The sequence below is a fragment of the Primulina huaijiensis genome, chromosome 1, assembly GCF_012295235.1.
Source record: "Primulina huaijiensis isolate GDHJ02 chromosome 1, ASM1229523v2, whole genome shotgun sequence".
Lineage (NCBI taxonomy): Eukaryota > Viridiplantae > Streptophyta > Magnoliopsida > Lamiales > Gesneriaceae > Primulina > Primulina huaijiensis.
The window spans coordinates 18092603-18110882 of NC_133306.1; the positions used below are offsets into that span (position 1 = coordinate 18092603).

General features: G+C 42.2%; 1 protein-coding gene across 3 annotated transcripts; it reads right to left on the reverse strand.

The window, feature by feature from the left end:
- Positions 1–325: 325 nt before the first annotated feature.
- Positions 326–6185, reverse strand: LOC140982275 (uncharacterized). 3 transcript variants are annotated; one of them, XM_073448753.1, is made up of 9 exons: positions 5984–6185; positions 2931–5342; positions 2749–2853; positions 2453–2605; positions 1657–1820; positions 1430–1577; positions 1126–1248; positions 936–1023; positions 326–768 (listed from the first exon to the last, which is right to left on the reverse strand). In XM_073448753.1, the coding sequence occupies exons 2-9, from the start codon at positions 5250–5252 to the stop codon at positions 602–604; spliced, it is 3270 nt and encodes a 1089-aa protein (XP_073304854.1). In that variant the 5' UTR covers positions 5253–5342; positions 5984–6185; the 3' UTR covers positions 326–601. The 3 variants fall into 3 exon arrangements, with proteins under 3 accessions (XP_073304854.1, XP_073304845.1, XP_073304838.1); XM_073448744.1 differs by having other exon boundaries at positions 5722–6185; XM_073448737.1 differs by having other exon boundaries at positions 2931–6185.
- Positions 6186–18280: the final 12095 nt, after the last annotated feature.

The following is an 18280-nucleotide window of genomic DNA, read 5'->3' on the forward strand; positions in this document are numbered from 1 at the left end:
ATAATCAAGAAATCAACAAACTTTACTGATATTTTATCGATGGAATATCAACCAATATTTGATATCATCGCCTCGATATCGAAACAAACTTGATCTTCCTAAAACTCGTTTTAATTTCTAAACAAGTTGGAATTCAAACTGGCCCTTGGAAATTAAAAAATAAAAATAAAAAATTATGCATGAATCAAATATAACTAATATTCGACTCAATTCGATCCATACATTAAAAAAAATCACACATTACCTCTCTATAAATCAATTAATTATTCAAATTGTAGGTCCTTTCTTCTACAGTAGAGCATGAGATAAAAAAACAGCTCAAGTATACAACCAATACTTCTACCAAAAGAGGCATATATAGCTGCATAAAGCAACATCAATAACCGTATGTCAAATAGTATATATAACAAATCACATTTCTATAAGTTCTCCAGAGTAATAGCATGTCCGAAGGCACATTATTACACTCAAATGAACAAGATGGAAAACATTACACGATTTCGTGTATGCTTTATTTTAAGGCGGCGGAACGTGCTTGGTTCTGCAGCCACATATTATCTTTAAGGCAAGATGCACGTGAAAGCTCATTTCTGGTGAAGGATTATTTCAAATTCATTGCTGCGGCCATGTTTCTTAATTTCTGCGAAATTTCTGAAAACGATGGCCTCTGTGCTGGATCAGATGCCCAACAACTTTCCATCAATGACTTCCATTCGGGGTCGCACCATGTTGGGATTTGTGGCCGCAATGTGTTGTTCACGATCCCTCCTACGTTAAATAGTTTTGACATTTTAAATCAAGATGTTTACTTTCTTGAAGAATAATGAGATTGATCATATTTATCTTATTATATAAATTGGACTCATCAAGAGATAAAAACAAATGGTGACCATCTTCTAAGCCAAGAATCAAATGCCCAAAAATATGGTGCATACCAATTATAGAAGCACAGTGCATATCTGCATAGGGTTCATCACCAGTCAGCAATTCCCACATGACAATCCCAAATGAGTACACGTCGATCTGAAGAATGAAAATGTAAAACATGAGTAAAATAAAATATGTATGGATGCATGAAAGAGACATCAAAAACAGGTACAGCAGCTCAAATTGAACCACAATTACCTTTTCAGTTACCATGTTGCTCTTCCCACTCAAGAGTTCGGGTGCCATCCATGGTAATGTCCCACGAACACCTCCGGACACTAAAGTGTGTTGTTTCACCTTTGATAAGCCGAGATCCCCAATCTAAAATGAAATTCAGTCAAAAGAAAATGGGTTCACATAAAAACTCATATTCCCAACTCACCCAACTCCCAGAGAATATCGAGTTTTAGGTTTGCCCTTCATCCAAAACTAGTCATTTAGCAAAAGCAGTAAACGGACTACCACAGAAACTCAAATGTCCTTGTTCAGTCATTAAACTTACCTTGCAAACTGGACGATGAGGGTCTCTCATATTTACCAGCAGATTCTCACATTTTAAGTCAAAATGAACGATATTCTTTCCGTGCAAGTACTCCATACCAAATGCAGCATCCATTGCTATTATTAGTCTTTTGCGTCTATCGATTGTTCTGCCCAAAAAATAATCATAAACATGGCATATCAATAATCGGTGTTACAGATATGCTTGCCAATGAGAAAGAAAATAACCTGTCTTTCTTCTGCAAAAATTGTTTAAGAGATCCATTAATCATGAACTCAGTAACTGTTGCTAAAGATCCATCTTCACCATCACGAACTACACCGTAAAAAGAGACAACATTTGGATGGTGCAATGAACTTAATATCAGCGCCTCCTTCCAGAAATCAGCAATCTATGTTTGGGAAAGATCGAGTTAAAACTTAAAAACCAATATGAAAAATCTAAACAAGTTATTAAACCGAGTGTTTTAAAAAGGGAACATGAAAAAAAAACGATATAATTCAGTTGATATATTGACAACATTGTTGTAAAAGTTACAAGTCAATCGGAGGGCATAATCACCACTAGCAAGAAAAACAGAACTATTATAAGGTCATGTCTGCGTGTTCGTCAAGGAGACATTGAACTTAACCAAATGTATCATAAATCATTCCAGGAATTACACGATTTATCATCAGCACTTGCTATCCTGTAACAAACCAGCAGGTACACATGTTCGTTAGAAATTATATTGATCTGAACTAAAACGATAACTTTATCAGCATTTTAACATGATGCTGAATAAGACAGAAATTATATCATTTTTCAACTAATTCGTCCTATTGGTGGAATCATAGGGAAGAAAATTTAAAATATTAACTCATTTGCAGAAGATAGAAAACGCAAAATTTATGATGCAAAAGTCCACAAATAATCAATGTTGTATACCATAAACATGAGATGAAAATTGTTGCAGTTAAAGAAAAAACATGGAAACGAAGATTGTTTAAACAATTACGTATTTAATTGAAAGGAAAAGCTTACTAGTCGTTCCCTTTCAGAAGGCTTTCCAGCAAAGCAGCTGGCTTTTATTCTTTTTATTGCTACATCCGAGCCCTTCCATTTGCCATGATAGACTGCACCATATGTCCCAGATCCTAACTCCCGGATCTCCTCCAGATCTTCACTTTTTATTGTCTACAAGGGTAACAAAATGAAGAAATAATAAATGACAGCGCATGAGCAGAAAAAAAATAATTTGTAATTAAAACATTTATGATGGATATAAATTTCTCCAATGGCATAAAGATCACATAAACTAATAAAACATCAATTATAACCTGTAATCCTTGATCTATCGCTTCCGCCTCAGCTTTTGTCGGCTCTATCTTGGAGTTGTAAACATTTTCATTCTCGAATTCTGCCTCCAATTCTGTATTGGTGTCCTATATAAAGAAAGAAAATATTTTTAGTGACAAAAAAAGACACTAAATTTGTCGATTAAAATTTACTCAATACTTACAACTCCATCTGCATCCTTTTGAGTATGTTCATTTGCAACTACTTTATGCTCAACCCCCAAACCCTCATCATCTTGAATTTGAGACTTCATCTCCTTCATACTTTGCAAGGCCGCCTCTTCTACACATGCAGTTAACTCCGGCAAGACTTCCAACTGGACATGTAAAGACTCCTCATGAAAACTATCTTTGGTTGCATCTACTGTCGCAGCCCCACCATTTTCTACAGTGGGTTCCGGAACATTTGATTTAATGGATGCATAAGATGCTAAACCATTGGAATTCTTGTCCATAATACCACACGTAACAGAAGTTTCTCCTGCTCCTGCATGATTTGATTCTTTGGTAATATCTGTATCGTTTCTAAAATCTATACTAGCAGCAGCAACAGGAATTGATTTATCATCTGCTAGAGATGCCGGGTCAGACTTCGGAAAAGGGCCGTTGGAAGTACCAAACTTAGTCAGCTCAGCTGTTAATTGGACGGGTTCCAGACCATATTGATGAGGATTCTCCACAGTGTACATACTAGGTGTCAATTTCACAGATTGGAGATTAAAATATTCTGGCATGTGAGACCCATTGAAACCTGCGATTTTTTGGGATGAGTCAGCCCAAACATTCTGATTCTCTAAAAAAGCTTGAACTCTGGGACTACCCTCCACTGTACCTCGGATGAAACCAGTACCGACAGAGCCATTCAAGAGCTGATGTGAGACTGATGCGTCATAGGAGGGAACTCCATTTCTCCATAGAGCTTGTGAAGGAATGTGACATTGCGGTCCCGGGTGGAGATTATCATCCCCATATCTATAGGCAGGATTTACATAGCGAATTCCGTCAGCAGATGGCAGATGAATATGTGATCCACTTGCCACAGCATGGTCCTGAAACAGTTGACAACCATACTCTACCTCGGACCGAGCATATCGTTGATCATCATGATGGATGTAAGATGATTGCACATGGTGTCCATCACATACATTACCATGACCATGGAGGATATTCACACCATTTTCAATAGTGTAGCCATCAGCCAACCTTCCAGCAACAGATATATGTGGTCTCGATTCCTCGGCCCAAGGATTTGACTGATGTGGTGAAACCCATCCTCTTTCATGATTATGGGTCTTAGGATGCACGAATCGAGGATCATTGTGATACACAGGGTGCATATTTGCATCCGACAACATGTACACTTCCCGGTTTGGAGGGCACTCTGAGCAAGAATTAGGGACCTGAATATACCCATTTCCCAGGTTAGGAGTCTCCAGATGTGACTGTTCACTGGTCTTCCTAGAAGATTCAGGATAAACTTTATTTTTTGGAAAATTCATCCTGCAATTCTCACAAATACTGTTTCCTTCATAAGTGCTGGACCCTTGGAGTATGTTACCAGGAAATCCATCCTTCTCATTGACAGCAGATCCAGTAGGAATTAACACTACATTGTCTGAATACTGTGGAGGTTGTTCATAAATGAATTGAGTATTGACTGGAGCCCGACTGTAGTCCTCAGAATAAATTCTGTCAGGAAAGTCTCCATAGGGCGTTCGACAGCGAGAGGAAGGCGAACTTGGAAACTCTGCAAATTGCCTCTGATCTATGTTTCCAGGATGCCTTGGGGAATAGTAACCAGGACTCCATGGTGCCTCCATCTCATTATATCTTTGAGCTATCGATTGTTGAGGTTGGCCCGAACCCAAATGAGGTATCGTTAGGCGCCGTAAATTCATCTGAGCAATTGGCAATTCCATGTTTCTTTGACCAAGGAAGCTACCCTCTAGATTCATCTGATTAAAGAACTGTTCAGCTGTATGGCCATCGTCAAAAGCCCCCACTACCAAAGACTCCCCAGGCTGCTTTCTAAATTCGGGAGATTCGTTAAGGTTGTTCAAAGCATCCACATACCTCCTCTCATTATCCCTTTCATCTCCATCACCAAAATGCAATGAACCATCCTGATCATTATGCAAAAACAAAAATATCCTCAACCTGGTAAACCCGTCCCTGGATCCTAACTTGTCGTACTCCTCCATCATATTTGTGACATCATCATCGTTGACAACAGATACCAAGGCATCAAGATCCTCATCCGGCTGTTGGTATTTCAACAAAGCCGCACCTTCCAAAAGCTCCCTCATTTTCTCCATGAGTTCTTCATAAGTTATATTACGCGGGACGTTCACAATACGTGTCTCACCTCCAACATATCTAAGTTTACCATCTTGGGGTCGTGGCAATATACTACCCGAAAAGCTACACAAGAATTTAACACGTGGAATGTCATCATTAGAGCTCGGGGTGGAGCCAGCAGTCACCATGGTGCAATCCACTAAGGACACAGATTGATGCTGCAGATCAAAATTTTGGCATTCACGTTCGACTTCCACTTTGTTTAGATTTTCAATTTCCTGATAATTGCACATAAGATATTCCCATTGGTTTCATGATTAAAAAAAAAAGGTATGCTCCCACTCGCTTCCCTCAATTCCTCATCCAGAACCCAAAATTCACCACTTTTCACTCTTAGATTATTAAAAAAATCCAATAAAATCAATTTTTTTGGGGGAAAAAACCTGATCTTGACGGCTAAAATCAAATAAATACTCTAGCAATTTAAATTTCTTATGAGTGGCCCCAAATCACTGCAACATCAGACTCGAGCGCAGATTCGCCTCAAAGATGGAAACTTTCCATCCAAAGATCACTCTTTATACGTAAATTCAATCAAACAAAAAAGAGAATACACACACATATTGGAAACGGAAAAAAAAAAGACTAACGATTCACCTGAGAATGGGGATTCTGAAAACACCAGAGCCCTGAATTTCCTGAAAATTCGAATTCAAGAAAACCCCGGAAAATCCCCCAAATCTAACAGATCCCTATACCCTTTTGCATCAAACGAAAACAAATAAAAACAAAAACAAAGTGATGTATCCTATTGCCTAGCAAATGCCAGAAAAGGACAAATATTAATGAATAATTGTATTACAGCCGCATAAATATACGCGTGTATGAACAAATCAAGTGGGGGTGTTTGGGAATATACTTTGTGTTGAAGAAAAGGGGAGGAGATGCCACGGCTGGGGAGGAATTGGGGATGCTGGAGGTGCCCCCGTTACGAGACACGTGGCGGGTTTTGAGTGCTTCGAATACAGGGATCATATGGTACCGCTCAGAGTAAGAGCGAGTTCATTTATTAAGGTTAATACAAAACTACCAATGATCTCCTTTGTTTTGTAAGATTGTGTTGTGAATTTCTACAAAGACAAACTANATATATGCAGAGTTTTGATATATAGTCGATCTATCGTGTTCATTTTCGTGTCCACAAATAAGATGACTCACTCATTCGATGTATATTTGGACATCATTAATCACATTAATAAATGAATCTTATTATTGATAGACATGAAAATTGAAACGATATATGAACAACATATCAAATATATATATATACACATACTAACATACTTTCTTTCTATTTTGATAGATTTTATTTATTTATTTATTTTAATTGATAGCATCGTCACTAATTTTACAAAAAACACCAAATTTTGTGTGCGTATGAATTATATGGTATTTAATATTTATATGTAACTAACACGCATTTTGCACACGCTGCTACATATACATGTGATAGTTTTGTGTTAAATTTTATCGTTATTTTTAATTTAATATCTTCTTATGATAACTTTTTATATTAAGAATGATAAATATCATTTAAAAATTCAAAATTTAAGGAAGATTACTCTAAAACAATTTTTTAAAAAAACATTTGATAGAGCAAATTTTGTTCCTCTAGTTTATATTATTTCTTACTTAATAATTAAAGTAAGAAATATATGACAACTTTAAACTGTTATTTCTTTCCAATTTCAGTTTTTTCTGAGGCAACGATATAAATCTGATGTGTACAGTGTCACATCAACACTCATGCGAGAATAAGACTAAAATTGAAAGGAACCCTACCAAGAATAAAATTTTACAATAAGGAAGAATAGTAAAGACATAAACATATAAAATCAAAATAACATTAGTTTTTCCCTCACTCATCGCGGCTACTGTTATCATCACAGTACTCCTAATGCACTTTAACCAAATAATCCGAATATTATTATAATTAATACTTCATTTGATTTGAAGAGAAAATGTGGAGAATGAGTTCAAATGACTCAAAGTTTGTGTGTTTTTTTAAATACATCATAATTACTATTAAGATTACTTAATGATACCCCTATAAGGATCCGGGTCGCTGATGACCCGGACACTATCAAGAGCCCGAGCACTACATATTTCCCAAGTATTCTTCGAACAACCCGGTCTCCCGGTCTCCCGCGCAATCATCGCCCGAGCTCTCATATAAGTACCCGGGTAATCAATTGCCCGGGCCACCTCGAGAATTGAACCACACTCGAGTATGATTGATACAAGACGTCTAATCTGTCTGAACAACTTGGGTTTGGAGTGTCCTATAAGTCATCAGAAGATAGGGTATGGGCAGCCGACCTACCCTACTTAATAGGTAGCACTGGAATCGAGGTACCTACCTCATCTTCTACTATAAATAGCAGGTATTATTGTCATTTACCGATTCTGAAATCTTTGAACTCTTAAGCATTACACATATTTTTCACCAAATATTACATTGACTCATCTCCAACCTGCTGACTTAAGCATCGGAGTGGCCACACCGGACACCCCTCCGGCGCCCATCCACGAGTTCTTTTCATTGTTTGCAGGTGCTATTGAAGCCATTATCTTCACTCAAATTCCCTAAAAACTATAAATTATTGATTTGACTCGTTGGAGCTTCTTACCCGGCTCACCCATTTCAACGAAGTCATATCATTGGCGCCGTCTGTGGGAAACTTGAGATTAAGGCATTGATATAGCTCGTACTCGAAGAACTAACCAAGATAATTCCCGGGCGCACGGGGATAATACACGTGCTTCGGGGCAGGGTGGCGGTGTTCCTCCCACAGGACCCAATCTTATTACCATGACCCCGGAGGAGTTGGCTAGAATAATCTCCGAAGCGGTGGAGAAAGCTGTGGCAAGGAAAGACACTTCTCATCAAGTTACCCCACCGGGAGGGGGGAAAGGTGATGAGCATGAGCAGGAGCAAGAGCAAGAGTGGAGGGAGGAGGAAGTTAGGGGAGAGGATGAGGAGTCTAGTGCTGGATCCAAATCACCTACCGTGGCTGAGGAGTTGTTTGAATTAAGGCAGAAAATGAAAGTTCTGGAAGGGCAGTTGGAGAGTCGTAGCATTTCGCGAGCTACTGCTAAGGGTTGCCCATTTACTGATATCATTGTCCGGGAACCTCTGCCCGGGAATTTCAAGCCCGCCAAAGTCAAAGATTACGATGGCAATGCGGATCCTGATGAGCACTTAGCCCAGTTTGAGAACATGGCTATGTTACACTGTTATACAGATCGAATCAAGTGTAAGGTGTTCCTTACTACCTTGGTGAACATAGCTCAAAGGTGGTTCGAAGGACTGACTCCTAAGAGTATTGATTCATTTAAAGACTTCCAGAAGGTGTTCCTACACCACTTCAGTAGCAGCAAGAAATACAAGAAGACTGCTTTTAGTCTTTTCGAAGTCAAACAGAGCCTGGATGAAAGTTTGAGGGCTTATATCAAAAGATTTAATAGAGTGGCTTTGGATGTACCTACTTGCGCTACTGAAACAAAAACTACGGCATTCACACAAGGCTTGAGGGAGGGTGAATTCTTCAAATCGTTGACCAAAAAAGTGCCCGGGGATTTCGAGGACTTATTATCCCGGGCAGAAAAATACATCAACATGGAGGAAGCCCAGAAGCAGAAGAGGGAAGCTGTAAGGAAAGAAAGAGGAGACCGGGTAGCTAGGCCCGAGGAGAAAGGACAGAGAAGGAATAATCCAGGACACTTCTCTCACCACGTGCCTCTTAAGATTGCCCGGGACAGAGAGGTCCAGGAATGCAGTAGGGATCTGGCCCCGGACCATCAATTATCCCGGCCTGAGAAAAGAGGATTTTGTACTATCCATAAGGTGTGCTATCACAACACCGAGGATTGCAAAACATTGAAGGGAAACTATTCCTTCCCTTCCGCCCCAGAGCAAAGTCAAGCCAATAAGAGGCCGAGATTGCCATGGACATCTCCACAGCCAGGGTCCAACGCTCGGGGAGGAAGTATGAGGAATGTACCGAGAGGAGAGCCCGGGAGGCGAAGAGAGCCCGAGCTTGAGACAAAAAAGAATTCACCCCCTGCTACAGGATTGATAAAAATGATATCAGGAGGCTCTACGGATGGAGACTCCAACCGGGCAAGGAAGTCGAGGAGTAGGAGGGAGTATATGGAGGTAGAGGGAATGAGGAGGAGTGAGGTGGTCATCAGTTTTGGCCCAGAGGATTTGAAGGGGGTGAATCTACCCCACAATGATGCCCTGGTTATCCAAGTCCGAGTGGCCAATTATGACATTCTGAGAGTCTTTGTTGACTCGGGAAGCTCTGTAAATGTAATTTTTAAAGATGCTTTTGTGCAGATGGATTTGCAAGGTTACCATTTGGAAGCCGTGGAAACTGCCTTCTTTGGCTTTGCTGGCCATGTGGTCTACCCGGAAGGGGAAATTGTCCTACCATTAACCCTGGGCTCCCAGGATCTCAAGAAAACGGTGATGACTACTTTTACTGTGGTAGACTCCCCTTCATCATATAATATCATTTTGGGGAGGCCAGATATGAATGAATTAAAAGCCGTGGCATCTACCTATCACCAAAAGATTAAGTTCCCGGTTGGTAGTAAAGTGAGTGAAGTCCGGGGAGACCAACATTCCTTCCGGAAATGTTATGTAGAAGCTGTACGGGTAGATCAGAGCAAAGCAAAGAAGGCAGGGAAGAAGGCCCGAACTGATGAAGTAGGTGGAAGAGCAGTTGAGAAGGGAGAAGTGCATTTCGTGGCAGAAGAGGAGCAGGAAGTTGTGGAGATTGGACCAGGCCAGCAGATCCGGGTGGCCCGAGATCTTAAGATATCCACCCGGGTCAGTCTACTTAACTGTTTAAAGGCTAATATTCATGTTTTTGCTTGGTCCCAACAGGAGTTGATGGGAATCTCTCCCTTGATATTGGAGCACCAACTAAATATTCTCCCGGGATCTCACCCGATAAAGCAGAAAAAGAGACACTTTGGCCCTGAAAAGGACAAAGTTATTGATGAACAAGTAAAAGAGCTTTTGAAAGTCGGTCACATTCAGGAAATTCAATTCCCTACTTGTCTCTCGAATGTGGTATTAGTGCCTAAATCAACAGGGAAGTGGCGCACGTGTGTGGATTTTCACGATCTCAATAAGGCTTGTCCCAAGGATCATTATCCTTTACCCCGTATCGATCAATTGGTGGATTCCACCTCAAGCTTCGAATTGTTAAGTTTCATGGACGCATACCAGGGATACCATCAAATCCCCCTGGCCAAGAATGATCAGGATAAAGCCAGCTTCATCACCTCGGGCGGTACATTTTGTTATATTGTAATGCCTTTCGGGTTGAAGAATGCAGAGGCTACTTACCAGCGTCTGATGAACAAAGTCTTCGAGAAACAGCTGGGACAAAACGTGGAAGTCTATGAGGATGATATCCTGGGTAAGACCCGGGAGGTTGCCAGCTTTATTGACGATTTAGAAGAAACTTTTGCCACTCTCTTGCATTACGGAATCAAGCTTAACCCGGCCAAGTGCATTTTTTGCGTAAAGAGTGGCAAATTTTTGGGATTCATAGTGACATATCGGGGGATTGAGGTGAATCAGGAGAAAGTCAAATCCATGCTGTGCATGCCATCTCCTCGATCTGTCAAAGACGTACAAAAACTGACTGGGAGGATTGCTTCCCTCTCTCGATTTATTTCCCGATCAGCACACAGGAGTTATCCTTTCTTTCAAGTCTTGAGGAAGGCCCGGCAATTTGGATGGGATGACAAATGTGAACAGGCCTTCCAAGACTTGAAGATCCATCTTGCAGAGCTCCCTGTGTTGGTGAAACCGGAGCCCGGGGAAAAATTATTTGTTTATTTATCCACCACAGAGTATGCTGTCAGCTCGGTTCTAATAAAAGAAGAAGGCTTCGATCAAAAGCCTGTTTATTATGTCAGCTATGCTCTGAGAGGACCCGAGCTCCGGTACAGTGAGGTGGAGAAGATTGCTCTGGCCTTAATCATGACTGCCCGGAAACTAAGGCCTTACTTCCTGTCGCATCAAATAATTGTCCTGACTAATAGTCATTTAGGCAGGATCATGACTCATTCTGAAGTATCTGGGCGAATGATCAAATGGGCAGTGGAATTAGGAGAGTATGATATCGTATACAACCCCCGGGTGGCCATCAAAGCACAAGCCTTATCAGATTTTTTGTCCGAGATGGTACAACCCGATGAAGATGAAGTATGGAGGGTGTTTGTGGATGAGGCATCTAGCCTCGCATGGTGTGGAGTAGGTGTTGTAGTAATATCTCCTCCGGGAGAGAAGATTAAGTTGGCTTTAAGAATTGATTCCCGGGTAACTAACAATGAAGCCGAGTATGAAGCTGTCCTTGCTGGAATCCGAGCTGCTAAAGAGATTGGAGATTCCCGTGTTATTTTGTATTCTGATTCACAATTAATCACTCAGCAGATAAAGGGTGCTTATGAAGCTAAAGATGACAGGATGCTCAAATATTTACAGCTCATAAAAACCCAGACAGCAATCTTTGTGGATTGGAGTATCGAACAAATACCCCGGGAGGAAAATGGAGAGGCAGACGCTCTAGCAAAAATGACTGCCTCATTATCAGAAGTCAACACCCGGGAAATTTTGCATGTTTCCCGTTTGGTCCTGTCCACCGAGGAAGAAATATTACCAGTACCCGAGGAATCCTGGATGACGCCATTGATTAAATTCATTACAACAAATGAATTACTTGAAGACAGGACTCGGGCTCAAAAAATCAAGAGACAAGCTCCCAGGTTTGTTCTCTTAAATAAAATCTTATACAGAAGATCATTCCAGGGACCACTGCTAAAATGCTTATCTGAAAGAGAAGTGGATTATGTCCTCCGAGAAATACATGAGGGATGTTGTGCTGAGCATCTCGGAGGAATGGCTTTGGCCCGGAAGACAATGCTTGGCTGGTTCTGGTGGCCAACTCTTAGCCAGAATTCTGCTCGAGTGGTTCAGGCTTGTGAGAGATGTCAACATCACTCAAACTTCCAGCACAATCCGGCCACTCCCATGAAGCCTATCTGAGCATCTTGCCCCTTTGATCAATGGGGCATGGATATTGTTGGCCCTTTCCCAACTGCCAGGGCTCAAAAGAAGTTCTTGCTGGTGGCTGTGGATTACTTTTCCAAATGGGTAGAAGCCGAGCCATTGGCTAAAATTACTGAACAGGAAGTATTGAAATTTTTGTGGAAGAGCATTGTGTGCCGGTTCGGAGTGCCCAGAAGACTAATCTCAGATAACGGGAGACAATTTCAGGGCAAAGGAATTACATCTTGGTGTCATGAAATGAAAATCACTCAGTCTTTTACTTCTGTTGCCTACCCTCAAGCTAATGGTCAAACAGAAGTTATTAACAGAATTATTGTACAAGCATTGAAAACCAGGCTACAAGGCAAGGGAAAGGACTGGGTGGAAGAATTACCCAGTGTTCTCTGGGCGTACAGAACTACTCCCCGAGCACCTACTCAAGAAACTCCTTTCAACTTGGTATATGGTTCTGAAGCAGTCCTTCCTGTTGAAATTGGGCAAACTTCTCCCCGGGTAGAATCTTACCCAGACAGCAATGATCAAAGTCGGGCCATGGAATTGGATTTGGTAGAAGAAAGAAGAGATCGAGCAATAATTCGAATGGAAGCATATCGAGGTCGGGTCATGAAATCATACAATAAAAAGGTCCGAGTTCGAGATTTTCAAATAGGGGATTTAGTCATGAAAAAAGTTAATCCTGCCGGGGATGTTGGGAAACTAGAAGCTCGGTGGGAAGGAACTTATAAAATTACCCAGAGGGTTAGCTCAGGATCTTTTTATTTAGAAGACACGAAAGGACGCTCTCTTAAAAGGCCTTGGAATGTATTTAATTTAAAGCAGTACTATGCCTAACAGATGTAATTGATTGGTTGAAGATATAATGAAAGATCTGTTTTTCTCAAAGAGAAGTATTATATTATTTGTCGTATCTTAGACTCGGGAAGAACCAATTTAAAAGCCCAGGGCACTACACCCTGGCTCGGGGAACCACACCTCGACCATTCACAAGTCCCGGGACATGTTCCCCGGCCCGAGGCCCCGCACCTTGGATCTAAAAGCCCAGGGCACTACACCCTGGCTCGGGGAACCACACCTCGAACATTCACAAGTCCCGAGATGTGTTCCTTGGCCACACGCCTTGATTATTCTTAACTCGACAGGATCCAGGCTAGGGACATTCATTCGTTACGAAAATATGTTCTTTTCTTATCTCAATTGTTTACTAAAAGGTCCCGGTTAGTTCTCAACACTTGAAATATTTTCTTGATGTTTGCATAAAAAACAATGGTATTACTTGGCTATCAAGAGATTAATCGAGACACTATTGAAGGAAAGAATTTGTTCAATAAAAATCCGAGGACAGGAATTACAGAAATAAAGAAAAAAGAGAATACAACCCTAGTCTATATCAATATGGTCGGATCCTGGCTCGTCTTCCTGGTTTTCCTCCTTCTCCTCCTCACCATCCTTGGGGAGGGATGCAATGGCCAGGCCAAAATCAGGAAAATTTTCCTTATCCTGGGGTAAGAGTCCAGCTCCCTCAAGTTGTTCCCGGCACTTGTCAAAACCGGTCTTGAAAAGAGGGTAAGCCTTATCTACCACTGCCTTATTGAACTCAGGAGATTGAAGGAAGGAAGCTTGCCATTTATCCTTATTATGCTCCGCCAGAGACAAAGCATTCTCGGCCCTCTCTGTTCGGGATTGTTGAACTTCTATCTGCTCGGATAGAGAATGGTTTCTCGACTCCGAGACAGACAAGGCACCTCGCAGATTCTCCTCCCGAATGGTAGCTTCATTGAGGTCCTCCCGAGACTTGTCTCGTGCCGTGTGAGCCGACTCCAAGGAAGCTTTTAGGATGGCGATTTCCTCTTCGTGAAGGCTTTTAGCCCGAGCAAGCTCTCCGTGCAGTTGATCTTGGATTTCTTGAGCAGCCCGGGTTTGTTGACCTTTCTTGGTAGCCACTGCCGCCACTTCCTCGAAGGCCGAGATCATCATTTGGGCAGCCTGTACGAAGCAAGTTAGTAAAAGAAAGGATAAATGAAGGAAAAAAGAATAAAGAAAAGACTTACAGATAGGAATCGGTTAGATCCCTCAAGGAACCGAGCACCAGGCCCAAAATTCTTCAAAAAGGCCTCTTCTTCAGGAGTGAGCATAAGCTTTAAGCGCCGAATACCTGTTGAAGAAGCTCCCTCCAGGAAGATGTTGGGCCAGGTGGGTTGATCGGTCAGAAGAGGCTCTTGGGGAGGCTCCTCTGTAGGTTGACGCTGGGGAGGAGTGGTTGACGAGCTCTGCCCTCCTTCCCAGTTAGATTCACCCAGAATCCGCTCCGGGCTTGTGACAGCCTTTCGCTTCCTCCGGATGAGGGTCTTCGGGGTCTTCCCGGGATAAATCCCGGGTCAACTCTTCTTGCTGGGTTTTCACCCGGTTCAGCTCAGCTTGCCGCGCTGCTTCTGCCTCAGCCTGTTTCTTCTCACGGGCAGCCTTCCGGGCTGCCAATTTCTTCTCCTTGGCAACCCTTTCCTCTTCCCATTTCTGGAGAAAAGCCTCTTGCATTTTGGAGGAATCTGCGCAATAAGAGAGATGATTAGTAGAGATTATAAAGGATGGATGAATAACAAACTAAGAAGACAGGAATTAGAAAGTTACCGGGTTGAGGGTCCGAGCCAGCCACCTCGTCAATTGCCCGATCTATCGGGTCTTCAGCCCGGAAGCTCAACCTATAAGTGATCAAGTGCTCCTGGGAAATAAGGGAGAGGAAGAGAATTTTTGACCCTCCACCAAGTCTTGGCTTCGGGTGTAAAATTCCTGGAATTTGTAAGCTCGAGGAAGGGCAGGCTGGGGAGGAAGGAAGGGAAGAAACCCTGTTAGACAGGAGAGAGAGGATGGGAGTTGTATAAAAAAGTATCTTCCTTTCCATCCTTTCTGGGAAGAAGGAATGTCATCAAGGAACCGGGCGTTAAACCGGGCAGAAAGGGAAAAGGCATTATCACCTAGCCTACAGGTAAAGTAGTAATGAAGAATAAGGGGGTTAATAACAAGGTTATACATACGAAAAAGGACAAAGGCCGAGGCCATAATCCGAAAAGAGTTGGGATGAAATTGATTGACAGGCACCCCAAAGAATTTGGCGACCTCGATGTAAAGAAGGGATGGGGAAGCGAAGACCATTCTTGATTTGGTCCCGGAAAAAAGTAGTATACCCAGGAGGAGGGCTATCTGCCCGATCAGAGGGGCCAGGTATAATAGTAGGAAAGGAAGAGGGAATAACTCCTAGGGTACGGAGTTCCTCGTCCGCCACCGAGCGCAAAGTGCTGCTCATTGAGGAGAACAAAGGAACTCCCGGGGCCTCAGAAGAAGGACGGTCAGAAACCCGAGCTTTTCCCTTACCCTTGTCCTTTCCTGGGGCTCGGGAAGTGCCCGAAGAGGAGGGTTTGGTTAGAAGGATTTTTTGTTTTTTAGAAGGTTGAGTGATAGAACGGCGAGGGGGAGACGGAGGAGAGTCAGAGCGCAATGCGGTGGATTCATCGCTAGGAGAGCCCCGCACATTAGCTCCAGAGGTAGAGGAAGTAGAATTAGACATATTACGAAGGAGAAACTTACGAGTTTTTAGGAGGAGGATGGTCGAGGATCGTTGGAGCTAGGTGATTTTGCGCGGAGGAGCTTCAGGGAGAAAATTCGCAAGGGTTTCGCCGAAGTTTTAAATTTGAAAGTGTTTTTTCGAAAACAGGAGGCCTAATATATATAGGCGGTGGGAACGAATCTAAGCCGTTGATCCAGAACAAAACAAACGAACCAGATTAACCTCGAAAATTGAGCTGCATGATTGGGCGGGACATTTGAAAAGACGGGAGCATAAATCGATGCGTCATGATCATTTATACACTCGGAATACGTACAGATTCTGACAGCTTTGCAGTAGGGCATACGTCATTATAACACCATATCAATTGCCCGGGTGGTATGAGAACCCGGCATTTTATTTTAAACCCGGGTGGTGTGAGAACCCAACATTTTATTTTAAACCCGGGTGGTGTGAGAACCCGACATTTCATTTTAAGCCCAGGTGGGGGAAGAACCCGGCAATTTATGTTAGGCTCAGGAAACATTAGTTTCTGGCATTTCGGTTTTACGCGTTAGTTATATACTACTCGGTTTACAGAATTCATTGGCAGAAGAATATGAAGACAAAAAATTAAATCTACTAAAATTTTATTAAGGAAATAATCTATGCCACGTTACAGCAGCTAGTTCAGAACCTACAGAATCCTGCCACTCAACTATCCAATTATTCAGTTCATGGATTCTTAAACTAGTGAAGGATTCAGCAGATGAGATCTTCTTTAGCTGATGCCACTCCTTCCATAGCATTGCATGCAGGAGAACTTGATCAGTTGCTAGCTCTGTAACATGGTTGACATCAAATTGTTGTTTGTATCTTCTCGCTACTGCTCTCTGGGAACGAATAAATGCTAAACCATGTTGATAAGAATTCTGGAGATCTTGAATCTTGAACCATGAAGACATAACCTTTACCGAGATATATTCTTCAATAGTCTTCTTCAAGTCTTCCAGATAAGGAAGCATCTCATCTGTGACAATGACATGCGTGCTGCTACAAGCGGTAGACTCACTCGAACTCGGCATATTGGATTATTGTTCTTATTTCACTTTCATCTTCTTATTTATAGACAGGTGGTATTTAATGTTGAAGAAGGTGGAGAGCCGTATGCTAGTCTAAACGTTTTTTATTTATGAAGAAAGACGGAGCTACAGATATCAATGTATCGGAATTAACAGATTCTTGGAACATGGAATGATATGAATGCGAAGCGTGTGTCATAATGACGTCTCTTGGAATACCCGAGAAGAATAACCGACAGAGCACCGTATTCAGAGCCCGGGAGGCATGAGGCCCGGGCATTTCAAGGAAAGCCCGGGAGATGTTAAGGCTTGGCATTAGGATTTATCAATTAATCTCGTTCCACTCGCGATATATACATATCAACTGATAAACTTAAAGGATTACAGCAAAGTAACGACAAAGACATGCTAGAATTAGTATTTTATTCAACCATAGACATTAGCACGTACTACATCATCATATTCTTCCTCTACAGCAATTATCCATATTTTCACCCAAGCAGCTAAAGGCCCGGTAGAAGTCTTCAGGAAGCTGTCTGAATCGGCAATACGCTTAAGGATCTTTATTTCTTTCCGAAGCATTAATTGGTAGATACGACCATCTGTAAAGACGTCTACCCACTCAACTATATGCAAGTGCTCTCGCACTCTCCTCAGTTTGGCCACCAGGCTAGGAGTGATAGCTTCTCCAGAGTCATAAAGAAGTTTCAGCCCCTGAAGCTCTTCCCAGTAGTCAAGAATTGCGTGAAACACTTCATCTTCCATAGTAGATTTTCGAGTCTCTAGAGCAGATTCCTTGAAGGCTTGGGTCATACTCGAAGTTTTCGAACTACTTGCACTAGCCATTGTGTTTCCTGGATGACAGTTTGTTAGTACGATTGAAAAGTGGGTGAATGGCTATGTATAGGAGGAATGATCTAATCACAGCCTTTGATCTATAAATGCACGAACGTCTAGGATGCGTTTTTGGAAATGGTGCCAAGAGGTGAAAAGACGTGTACGGTTATCGAGGCGTCAGGCTTATCCACTTCTCGAAATGCGAAACGTCCTTTAGGCGGGAATTCATGCTATGACACGTGTCATCGTGGTAATAGCGACAGGGCCCAAGAATGTTAAACAATAAGTTATTATGAATCCGGGGGATAGGAGGTCTCAGCATTTCATCTCATCTCTGGGATATTTGAAGGCGCAATTTTGTGCACTGTTAATTATCTTGGACTGATCGGGACAGCGAGTCAAGCTCTAGTCCGACTATTTTAGGGATGGGTGGTGATACCCCCATAAGGATCCGAGTCGCTGATGACCTGGACACTATCAAGAGCCCGAGCATTACATATTTCCCAAGTATTCTTCGAACATCCCGGTCAGCCCGGTCTCCCGCGCAATCATCGCCCGAGCTCTCATATAAGTACCCGGGTAATCAATTGCCCGGGCCACCTCGAG